General features: G+C 43.0%; 1 protein-coding gene across 1 annotated transcript in view; it reads right to left on the bottom strand.

Annotated features, from left to right (window-relative positions):
• Window positions 1-1,675: 1,675 nt before the first annotated feature.
• Window positions 1,676-12,252, bottom strand: part of LOC103182495 (MAPK activated protein kinase 2) — a 58,975-nt gene continuing 48,398 nt past the window's right edge. Inside the window, exons 4-11 of the mRNA XM_042342247.1 lie at window positions 7,203-7,267; window positions 5,463-5,542; window positions 4,723-4,849; window positions 4,010-4,085; window positions 3,356-3,480; window positions 2,905-2,990; window positions 2,622-2,702; window positions 1,676-2,339 (exon numbers count right to left, since the gene is read on the bottom strand). Of these exons, the coding sequence (XP_042198181.1) occupies window positions 2,202-2,339; window positions 2,622-2,702; window positions 2,905-2,990; window positions 3,356-3,480; window positions 4,010-4,085; window positions 4,723-4,849; window positions 5,463-5,542; window positions 7,203-7,267 (778 nt within the window). The 3' untranslated portion in view covers window positions 1,676-2,201. The remainder of the gene's footprint in view (window positions 2,340-2,621; window positions 2,703-2,904; window positions 2,991-3,355; window positions 3,481-4,009; window positions 4,086-4,722; window positions 4,850-5,462; window positions 5,543-7,202; window positions 7,268-12,252) is intronic.

The raw sequence follows: 12,252 nt of genomic DNA, 5'->3' as shown, positions 1-12,252 counted from the left end.
CAGCGTCTTGTGCTTGTGAAAAAGGTAATGGAGTCAATAAAACGTGCCTTTTCTTTAGTGCCCGTTTACCATTTTCCCCTGGGTTTAAGGGAGAAAAGATTCGGCACAGCGAACAGCGGGGGAGGGAGACTGAGATTGGCACTGCATCGCTTTGAAATTCACAGCTCTGATGGCTGAACCAGAGGTCACTGACTCTGGCAGGAAATGTATACCACACTTTCCAAGCTTACAAGTACGAGAAATAAAAAACCTAACTTAATAGCTTCTTCCCCCTAAGGCCCATTTAGTGGTATTGGTTGTAGTCTTTACTACTACTAGTCCAGCAGTCTTTACATGAGAGGTCAAAGTAGTTCATCTAAACAAGCTCCACCGAGACCAACACAGGGTCAAAAGTGGATAAAAATAAAATGATCAATTTATGGACTACAACTGCTCTCCCTCTAGCCCGCTCCAGTGGAGGATTTTCTAACCTCCTTTCAACGGCGCAGAAAGAAACTAAGGTAAAGGTAACTATACAATGGGTCTGAGGACTGACAAAACTCTCTCGTTTCGACTCTTCATGCAAATTAAAAATATATTTCTCTTAAAATAGCACGAAGGGTCACCCAGCTGTTCTCTCGACGTCTAAAATACATTCTGCAGCTGAACAATTTGCTGGCAAATTGCCTGCATTGGACTCCAAACTGATGAACTTTTATTACTTATTATTCGACTAAAACCAGTAAATGATTCATGTATGTATATATATATTAAGTTATATATATATAAAAAAACACTGAAAAGACTGAAGCAGATCGTATGAACTGTGTAATTTACAAAAAAATAGTTTTCCTTCTTTTGCACCTTTATGTCCTTCAGAGTTTGTGCTGTCTCTGAAACAGGTTACCCGAATATGGCAACTTCTCCTTCCAGACATGAAGAGAAGCAAAAATAATCATTTAGATCAGAGAGGTCCAGAAATGACTGTGCGTCATTTATAAGAGTGTGAGTGTTGGGGTGTGTGTGAGAGAGAAAGGGGCACTGAAGATTAAGTGAGTGACAGCCTGAAATCTTTTTCCCATGTTAACGCTCAGCTAGTACGTATTCTACAAACTCAAGGTTCTTCAACCAAAACAACGATAGTGTCCTCATTCTTTACGTCATTTCTAGTGAGGGTTTTACTGTGTGGATAAAGGATAATGCCTGAATATGACCTATGTATATATATATATATATACACACACACACACACATGAATGAGGGAATTGGATGGTCATCAGAAGGAAAGAGAGAGAGAGAGAGAGAGAGAGAAAGAGAAAGTGCAGCTGCTACGTAAATCACAAGAACAGTTCAATTTGTGTAAAAAAAATCCCAATGAATCGCAGAGATAATTGTGACATTAAGGACTGTGTTTTAACCCTCCTGCCATAACGGTGACATTATACACAGTTCATAAAGGAATTGGGATCATCCCAGTCTAGGCAAGAGCTGAGATTCCCATACACCCAGAAACACACTATAGGACATTTTCATCATTAAAGTTAATATAGTCTATACTGTAACCCTCTTCATTTTCACAGATGAAAAAAAATCAAAATAATTCTTCTGCGATTTGCTTAAAACAATCACAAAAAAATGTACATTGGAAAAAATCCTTGAATAATACGGTTTTTTGTTGCTCTTTTGTATGTATATATATATATATATAAAAAAAAGCAACTTTAACAAAGAATTCTTTAAAACTCTAAAACAATTAAAATCCCAGGTAATTAATGAAAACGGGTTCAGAAAATAACCTAAAGGTTCTGGGCAAAAAGCTGAAGTTACTAAAAGATACACACGAGACATCTCTGAACCCAGGTTTACACAGGAACCAAAAGTCTAGAAAGGAATCTTTAACCGAGATGCAATTTGAAACTTGATTTTTTTTGTTATACAAAAAGGAAAATCACCAGCCGACCTCTCCCCATTATTTATTCTGTCCTTTTCTTGTTAAGCATCGGTTTATAAAACGGGCTAGCGCGCAAGATAATGATCACAGGGTGTGGTGCTTGCTGCCGGACAACAGCTCAAAATGAAATAAAATAATAGTAATAAAAAAAATCCAAAAAAAAAGCCAATTGATTAAAATTTCTGAAATTCATGCGACATTTAAAAAGACTTCTTTCTTTTTTTTAAAAAAAAGGTAGGACTTTTGCACGCTTTACTCTGTGTTTCTTATTTCAGTGGCTGGGTGCATTCGAGGTTGTTGCCTTTTTTCTCCTCTTCATAAGCAGAGGGTTGCAAGACTCCTCGATCTTTTTGATTTTGATTTGTTCGTAGTCCACCCTCATGGTTGCCAAGGCACTGGTCATTTCCTCCTGTCGGGAAAGATGGATGATTGGGGTGAGCAATCAGGAACCAAACTATTGATGATCAATTATTAACTAAAACTAAAATAATACAGTAAAACTCACCCAAGTCTGATCTGTCTAAATCGTATAATCCCCTAGATGGTACATCCGTCCTAGTCCCGTTCAATAATTTATACTGTACGCAAGTTTAACATAACTCACACTTTGCATATTAAAGTCATGTTAAATGTAAGGTCCCCACTGATACTAATACTTAATTATGGAGGTAAATGCAAATATTCGTTATACCTTTACATCCTCCCACAGATCTTTTTCTTCTTTCAGCACTCTGCTGGTATGAAGGGGTGTCTGTGGGACCTGCGTTGATTGCTAAAGGAAAGAAAAAGAAAAAAAGATATATATATATATATATATATATGATCAGGTATCAGTTTCTCCAGGTATGAAATCTTTCACTGAGAAATCAAAATACACAAATAATTTTTTTTTAGAGTAATATTTTGGAGGTGAACGCCAATTTGGGGACCTCCACATCCCACAATAAGGCAAAGAAACCGTTAGTTTGACTTACAATGATCCACGGTTGGTTCATGAACTCGTTGATGGTCATGCGTTGCGTAGGCTCAGTTTTTAGGAGATGTCGGATCAGATCTTTGGCTGCAAAAATGTAACACATTAAGGTCATTCGCAAACATTTTAAGGCCATTCGAGAACCAAGTTTGTGCAACTTCCTCAAGAGGATAGCTAGTGGTTTAACATCTTGGTCATGTGTTATCATTTTTTTTTAGAAAATTGCTGCAGGTTTTAAAGACAACCATAGATGGCCACGGTCGTGATTTAGCAAAATAAAACCTTGTCTAATTGCCCACTAGGGTCTAAATCCCTGACTGTCCAGCGCCTTGGGACGTCCTCCTCACATGTAAGTCCCTATCAAATGTAATTTGATGTTGTTGATGATGTTGTGGTGGAGACATCCTCCCAAAATGCAAGGAATGTTATTAGATTAGTTCAGCTACATTTACCTTCCTCGGATACTTCCACCCACTCCGGGTTGGGGAACTCATACTGTCCCATTCGGATCCGTTTCTTCATTCCAGGTGAGATGGCCAGACCGTGGTTCGAATAAAACGGGGGATACCCACACAATCTGGGGGCACACACAACAAACACACGGTGAGTCTGACACTCACCTCCCACCAACATCCAGAGCGGAAACATCGAGATACACTGGGATTAGCAATCAATTAATTTCAGTGCACGGGGAAGGGGTGAGTGGGTAACGCCTGCAACAGGTTTAACTAGGAAGGGTGGTTGAGGATTCGTTTAAGAGACGGCTTGGTGATGAAGCGAGAGGAAGGGTGGGGCTGGAGGCACTCTGGAAGATTGTGAGCAAATGCATCGAAGCATTATCTGTACTTTAATCAGGCCTCCCTCTCTCCCCCCTCTCCCTACCAGCCATGACTTAAATGACCACGTCCTCTGGTGGTCTGTTGCCCAGGTCACAGATATATATAATATGTATATATATATATACACATATACACAGTAAGTGCCCAAAGAGCACGTGGAATATTCCCTTTTACTTGTAAATAATTTCCCTCGTTCATTGCATCGCTTGCATCGAGTGCACAAAGGGAGATCTGTTCAGACCGAACCGGCAACAACACGGTACTTACAGAATGTACATTATTACGCCCAAGGACCACATGTCACATGACTTGTCGTACTTCTCAGGCCCAAGCACTTCGGGAGCTGAAAGATAAACCAACGGGCGCGACAGTCACTAACAGATGTTGGAAATCTGAAATAACGACAGCAGTCGCTGGGAACGTTCAGCAGGTCAGGCAGCATCTATGGAGAGACGAAAGCGAGTTAACATTTCAGGTCAGTTCTGACGAAAGGTCATCGCCCTGAAACGTTAACTCACTGTCCTCTCTCCATAGATGCTGTCTGACCTGCCAACAGTTACTAGGGCTGTATAACAGGTAACTTGAAGGTCCACATGCGTGTGCGCACACTCACACACACACACGCGCAAACACATACACACACAAATCTCAGCAACACTTATAAGCAGAAACCTCAGTTCTTATGCACTTACAATTCCAACCCGGCATGAAGTGAATTTATAGCAAAAAGAAATTTAAAAAATATCCTGGCATTAATAAAGGAAGCATTCGCTTTCATTTCACTGCTGTGAAATAGGAAACCGCTGCACAAGGAAATCTTAATATGCCGCGTCGTGATTTCAAAAGAGGTTTCACTCCGCAGAGAGGCACCAGAATGACTAACTAAATTGAAACTCTTGTAGGCTTTATTTTTAGACGACTTTCTTGCAGCAGTTTCATGGTAAATGGTCAGAAGGTTACCGCGCTGGAAGCAAACTTACCCACGTAATACGGTGTGTAACAAGGGGTTGCTAACGAGTTGTAGCTGGTGGTTTCTTTGGCAAATCCGAAGTCGGTTAGTTTCAAAATAGCGTTTGGCCTTTTCGTCGTGTACAACAAATTTTCGGGCTGCGGAAGAAATATAATATATATATATATAGATAATAGATATAAAGTCTTTCAATTTGAATCAAATCAATCCATTGGAAACATCCCCATTGAAATGCTAATACCTTTCAACTCAACACTCTGGCTCGTGTAAGATTCGAAGCGGGACTGAGAAACTTAACCCGGACACAATGCGTTCAGGTGCAATTACGACGACTTGCATTTACATAGAGCCCTTCACGCTGGGCAGCGTCTCGGAGCGCTTAATACGTCAAGGAAAGCTGGACAAGAGGGCTGAGGTTCAGGCTTGTGAAGGGCAATTTCAGGAGAGGTACCAGGAAGTGTTTCTTTATGCCAAGGGGAATGAATGAGTGGAACCAGGTTGGGTTGGTTGGGTAGGACTAGGATGTTGGGACTTGTTTAGATCACGACTGAAGCCACATCCTCCTTTTCCCCGGTTGGTTTGGCATCAGGCTCCGCCACTGTTAAGCGCTCTGAGAAGCTGCCCTCCCGTGAAGGCCTCTGTATAAATGCAAGCTGCTGTTGTTTAAGAAACAGCTCGATCTTGTAAATGGGAGGCCGGTAGGTGGGGATTCTCGGGAAGACTGTGAGCAGGACAGAACGTTCTCTTTACCTTGACATCTCGATGGGCAATGTTCACCGAGTGGAGGTGCTGTACGGCCTCTCCGATGTTCTTCATGATTTCAGAAGCCTCTGAAGAAAGAGCACGGACAGAGGAGTCAATTAATTCTCCATTTAATCTTTTGGCAGCTTGCTCCCCTGTCCTCCCCTCTCCTCCCTCGATGCACAAATCCCTGCTCTAATCATGGGCCTTCTCTCTCTTTACTGGGAGAGGCTGGACTGATTTTCACCCTGAGGTTGCTGTCCCTCTCCACCATCCACTAACACAGTGTTGGCCCTTCCCCCTCTATTGGTCAATTCAACTTAATAAAATTAATAAAAATACAAAGGCAATAAAAATAATCCTAATAATAGTAATAATCCTTGCCATTGACACAGAGCCTTTCATGTTAGGAGGAGGTCTCAAAGCGCTTCACAGGATTTATTGTAAAGTGAAGACGATGTGAGTTCAAAGTCCCTGACGTGGGCTTAAACTCACAAAAATAATAATAATCCTTGCATTCGATATAGCACCTCATGACATCTCCATGCTGTCTCAAAGCGCTTTACAGAATATATTGTAAAGTGAGTTGACTGCATATTTTGTGGGCGAAAGATAGCAGCCAATTGCGCAGTCAAAATAACTCGATAATTGATGTTTGCGGTTAGTTCTTGTTCGCTGAAGCTTGACTGCTGCTCTAACCAATACATTACACAACTTTCTGCCTTACAGGCTTGTCACGTTCTCAACAATCAATGTGTAGAACACTCTTTTATTTTAGGTCTCCAGTTACACAATCCTACAGCCACACCCAACACTCTTCTAAGTCCTTGATGCGTCTTGCTTGCTCTCCCTCCTGATCTCCTTCCATTGGTCCTAGACAATTGGTCCTAATTTATTAATCAGTATCCAACACAGCCAACTGACTGAGCCAGACTGACGCCAGCCCTCCATGACTAACCCCTCCGCCAGTTCCATTTTTCATCTTGCTTTTTCATAAATTTCACATTCTTTCACACACACGCGCAAAAAAAAACCTTTCATATCCTCAGCAGTATTTTGTCAGATCTCAGAACCTAGCACGTTACAGGGTGTGTCCTCTCTCCTACACCATCTTTACTGCAATTTTACGAGNAAAAAAAACTTCCTTTTTGAAGTATTGCAAAAAGGAAGGCTTTTTAAGGCGCAAGAAAAATAGGCAATGTCAGGGCATCTGATAAAAGCACATTGGGCGCACCAGGAACTGGCTTTTTTGCAAGGCAAGTTCTGGGCAGAGTTATCTTTGGAGTGTTCAGCACCGAATCGTATTTTTTATCAACGCCTTTCAGACAGGAACTGAAGTTCATCTCAAGAGCAGATTGTTAAAAAAAAATGCCCAAGTTCCGACCTGGGTCTCGGATCGGTCACACAAATAATATTTTTTTGAAAATCGGTCACTGTAGATGCGCGCAAACTGGCTGCCGGGTCTGGCCTGCAAAATAGACAGTCGCTCCACTTTACAGTATACGCTGTGAAGCGCTCTGAGAGACGTCTCGACGATGTGAGAAGGCGTTCTACCAAGTGCGAGGATTGTTACTGAACCCGCAAACTTCTGAATTAAGAGGCAAAAGTGCTTCCGATGAGAGCCAGAGTGCGAGGCCAAGCATCTCAGCTTCCTTTACAGAGTTTCACCTCCATCGCATTATTCTGTGTAGTTAAGGGGCACCAATGCATCAGCATCGCAGCTCCCTTGCTGCGCCCCTTGGCATTTACCTCTTTCTGTGAATGCTTGATCCCCTCGGTCCTGGATTCTGCTAAACAGTTCACCTCCTTCCATACTGTTAACAGAAGAACATGCCACAGTCATAGGTAAATGGGTCACGGGGAAATAATCAACTTAAAGACTATTTGCAGAAAAGCCATGGGATGATCACCTCCATCCTCACTCGGCTCCCAGTTCCCCAGCAGATCGAATCCAACATCCTTCTCCTCAGGTCTAAATCCCTCCACGGTCTGGCTCCATCCGCACCCCCTCCCCAACCTACCACTGCAACCTCCTACAAACCTACCACCCAGCAGCCCCCTCCACCAAAACAAACACCAGCCCACTTCACTCTCTTCACCCCCCACTCCACAAAAACAATCAGTGGAGCTTTCAGCCGTTCTGCCCCCATTCTCTGTAACTCTTTTCCCCTCCTCGCCCCCTCCCTTCCCAAATTTAAAGATCCTCCCCTTTCAACCATGCTTTTGGTGTTTAATCTATCGAATTGCCTACCTACATACCGGGCAAAAGTAGGTCAACATTTAGTTTTTGTGCGTCTTTGAACCTGCTGGCTTTATGACAGCTGCAGCGTCCAAAGGGTTAAAATCGCGTTTTTGCTTTTAAAGCTGGTACATTAGAGCAGGATATTAATAAGAATTGTTAAATATTAAATAGGAAACAACGCAGGGGTATGCGGTGGGTTGCATCATGACTAAGACGTACTCCGGAGCTCACACCTCCCGCTCTGAAGTGTGCCTGCATGGGTCTCTGTGGTTTCACTGATCACACATCTAACCTGAGTCACACGTCAGCCCGTTTGGGGGTGGTGGGGAGGGGTGAGGGTGGGTTGGGGGGTGTGTGGGGGGGGGGGGAGTGTGTATGGTGAGAGAAAGAGGATGGGGGGGGGGGGGGGGAGAGGGAGTGAGTGAGAACGGACAGCTCAGCTCCCCACCCACTCCCACCCCCACACTCAGCTCACTAAACGGTGTGCCTTCGATTCTCCGAGCAAAAGCCGCTCACTTATTGCCAAAGTACAAAGGCTCGATTGACCGCTAAAAAATTCAGGCACACATCGCCGTGTTCAGTTGCAGTCGACGATGATGGCGTAAGATACCAATCGCTTTTGTGCAACAGAGATTCGGTACAGTCAAAGCTGAACTCTCTCACAGGACAGTTATTTCAGCTTCTCACCTTCCCGCAACAAAACAACAAGTTGCAAAAAAAAAGAGAGAAAAAAAGTACAGTTACATTGCATTTTCCACCCTTCAACATTTCAAATCGCTGTGAAGAAATTGGAAACGAAACTACTGCAAAGTAAAATTTGAATATTCTATTAATAATAATAATAATCGTCAGCATCTTCATCTTCTTTCTTTACATTTGGTACAGGGCCTTTCGTGCGCCAAGGACTTCACAAAGTGTTTCACTGTGACGTTTTCTTGACTGGCGGCGATCACGACAGCCAACTTGCACGCAGCACCGTAACCACAAGCGGCCACGTTTGTGGGACAATGTTTGTGGGACAATTCTGTAGGATCTTTAACGTCCACCTGAACTTGCAGACGTCTCAACCGAGGACTGCACCCTTCTCCCCAGCGCTGCTCTGGAGCATCAGTGCAGATTATGTGAGTTCCAAGTACCAATGTGGGACATGAATCCCACAAATTTCTGACTCGGGAGGAGAGGGAGTGCTCTGATGGACCCAAAAGACTGCATTGTAACAGGGGGGGGGGAAAGCAGGGCATTGACTGAAATAAGAGCGTCAAATTGCAGTTTCTATGCAGAGTAAAATGCAAATAACTCGAGGTGAAACGTTTCACTAAAACCCCCAAGTGAGGCAATTTGTGTGGTGCTGGCAGATTACTTTGAGAATACGAGTCACGATTTTCGATTTACAGTCATTTATTAAACACCAGGATTCGGTATGATTAATAGGAGCTTTAAAAAGAGGGACGAATTCTGTACAATGCAAGAGAGAAAAAAAAATCTGCGGCAATTTTTTTTTGGAACCGTTATGTTTTATTCCTCCCTCTCCCTTACATAATCCCTGACATTTTTTTTCTGTGACTAGAAGTCTCACAAAACCCTAAGTCTGTATGGCACATTGGCCACAGAACTGCATACGTTGCTAATGAGAAGGTTTTCTTTCCCAGGTGTGGCTATGATGATGACTGATAAGAATAAAACCACACTGGCCCCTGCCTTCATTCAGTGTTCATCTCGTCACCCAATGCTCTCCAAATTATTTCCACTGGCGGGTGAGTCGGTAATCGGAGGATACCGATTTAAATAGTTGTTCGAAGAAACAGAGGGGAGGTGGGCAGAAATATTTTCACACAGTGAGTCGTTCGGATCTGGAATGCATTGCCTGAAAGGGTGGTTCGATAAGAACTTTTAAACTTGCAGGGCTATGGGGAGAGAGCAGGGGAGCGGGATTGATTTGGTTGGCTCTTTTCAAAGAGCCAGCACAGACACGATGGGCCGAATGGCCTCCTTCTGTGCTGTATAATTCTATGATCCTCTCTGTGCAAACATTCCCTCCTCACGTTGCTACAGCTGCTTTCCTTTGTCCCACTGAATCATCTCAAGCCCGAAATTCCTCCCGGTCTCATTTAGAGTTAGGAAACAAAATCCATTTTATTTGCAAGCCCCATTTCCATCAGAATTTGACCTGCCCCCACTCCTCTACAGCATTCAGTTCTCAGGGTCAACATTCAGGTCATAACCCCTCCACCGTCGTAAAACATGACAGTTCGTTACAGGAACCTTTGTCCAATGTAAGGCAAAATTTTAAGAACTCTTCGCTATTCAGAGCTGCATTAACATCTTGAAGATAATATGATTTGGAATTTGGGGACCTTTTGCATCAGTCACTGAGAAAATACACAAAAAAAATTTGGCTAGCTTTTCGCCCAGAGCAGAAATAGTTGAATGCATTTATTCAGTTTTCACATTCAACCCCAAATTGCTGATGAAGCTCATCAATACTCTATAAGGCTGATCTGTTCAGATTAACATAACGGACAAATGGGACCTGAAGGGGCCAATTTCTTAACAGATATAACATTGTTTCTGGTGACACGATTGTGGAGACATTGTTTGTGGAGTCCTGTAGCTCAGTGGTTAGAGCACTCGCTTTGCAAGCGAGAGACCTGAGTTCAATTCCAGGCAGAGGGCGAAACCTTGGGCAAGTTTCCTTACTCCACACAGAGCCTAATAATAATCCCTCCAAAACCAAAAACAATAATAAATTGGTCATTTTCAATCCACGACTGTTTGTGGGACATTGCTGTGCGCAATTGGCTGCCGCGTTCGCCCATAAATATATAGTCAATTCACTTTACAGTGTGTTCTGTGAAGCGCTTTGGGACGTCCTCCCGACGTGAAAAGCGCTATAGCAAATGCAAGGGTTATTATTATTATTATTATGAGGATGTGAAATCTCTCACTTTTATTTAATCTTAATCATACTGACGAGCTTCCTTCTGACATGGGTTGTATTAGCAGATTGTTGATAACATGTGCGTAGTGTTATTTTTTGCCTGGCTCTTCATTTTATATTGCTGCTGTCTGGTATACAGTTTAGTTAACGACAGCAAATTAGAGAGGGAGAGAGAGAGAAAGAGAGAATGCAGAATCCTTGCATTTGACATAGCGTCTTATCACGTCATCGAGACATCTCAAAATTCTTCACAGGATTTTACCATGAAGCGTAGTGATCGTGTACTTTGTGGGCGAACGCAGCAGCAAATTTGCGCCCAGTGATGCCGCACGAACAGCTATCGAGTGAGTGACCAATTTTACTGTCGGCCGGAACGTCGGGAGAAACTCCTCTCTCTTTAGAGTAGTTCCGTGCGATCTTTAACATCCACCCAAACAGGTAGTTTGGGACTTCGGATCTGGATGTAAGCATTTTGTACGGGTCAAGGGGGAAACATTCCCACAGCTCCATTCCCACAGTGCCATGGCTAAGGGCAAGGCAATGTAAAGCGGAGAAGCTTTCACTCCAGTTGTCCAAGACAACAAGACAAGGGCTTTGTCCAACTGGTTGCACAGCTTCAGTACAGCGCCATCTGCTGCTACACCAATGAGCATTTCACTGCCTCTGCTCCAATCCTGCCTCGCTTCGTTCCAAAGAGAACTTCAGAGCAGTCACCATGAACCTACTGTGCTTGGGTTTGGAAAGGCAGGTCACGTTATACAGGATAAGCAAAAAAAGTTCATTTATAGTGGGCTAATCACAAATTCAATCTCATCCACCAAACGTACAGTCGATTCACTCTACAGTATATCCAGTGAAGCGCTTTGAGATGTCTCGAAGACGCGATAAGGCGCTGTATCAAATACAAGGAATATTATAATTATCATCGAAAGGGCCATCTTATCTATATAGTCAGCGCACAAAACAGTTCATTCCCGTGATGTGCCCTCTCTATGTGATAGCTGCTACAGCAAATATACGGATCATCAATTATCATCGTTAATTAAAAAGAGAAGGGAGTTTCTCCAGGTGTCCTGGCCAATAATTCCCCCACCACCACACCTCCACCCGATAAAATTGGTCATTCACTTCATGGTTCACGCAAAACCAGCTATTGCGGTCGGTTTCCAAAATAAAAACACAGTCACTACATTTTACATTGGAAAATCATTGAAGCCATTTGAGTGGTTGAAGCAACAATGCACTATAACCTCATTAAAGGATCATTAAGAAAGCCCGCACGCGAGACCCTATTATATGAACAAACGATACTTGGCACAGAAACCACAAAAGATGAAAAGAAAATCAGCTCTTCAAAAGGTAGAACATATAAATCTTTTTATCTTTGTTCCACAAGTGTAAAAATAAATGAGCTTTGAAAATTCTAGCTAGACGTTCCCACCACTCTCTGCAGCTCAACCTCTCAGTAGAAGCTGGTTCTGAATGTCATACGTTCCAATCTGAGTGTCCAGAAGGGGTAGTTCCCCTTGCCTGCTTAAACCAATCTATCTACATCATCCAAAACAGCACGAGGGGGTAGAGGAGGTGGCAGACAGAACCCAAGTCTGGAACTGTGATTC

This window comes from Callorhinchus milii, unplaced genomic scaffold (assembly GCF_018977255.1).
Source record: "Callorhinchus milii isolate IMCB2004 unplaced genomic scaffold, IMCB_Cmil_1.0 Scaffold19, whole genome shotgun sequence".
Taxonomy (NCBI): domain Eukaryota; kingdom Metazoa; phylum Chordata; class Chondrichthyes; order Chimaeriformes; family Callorhinchidae; genus Callorhinchus; species Callorhinchus milii.
Note: the sequence above shows the minus strand (reverse complement) of the source record. Positions and strands in the feature narration are given on the sequence as shown.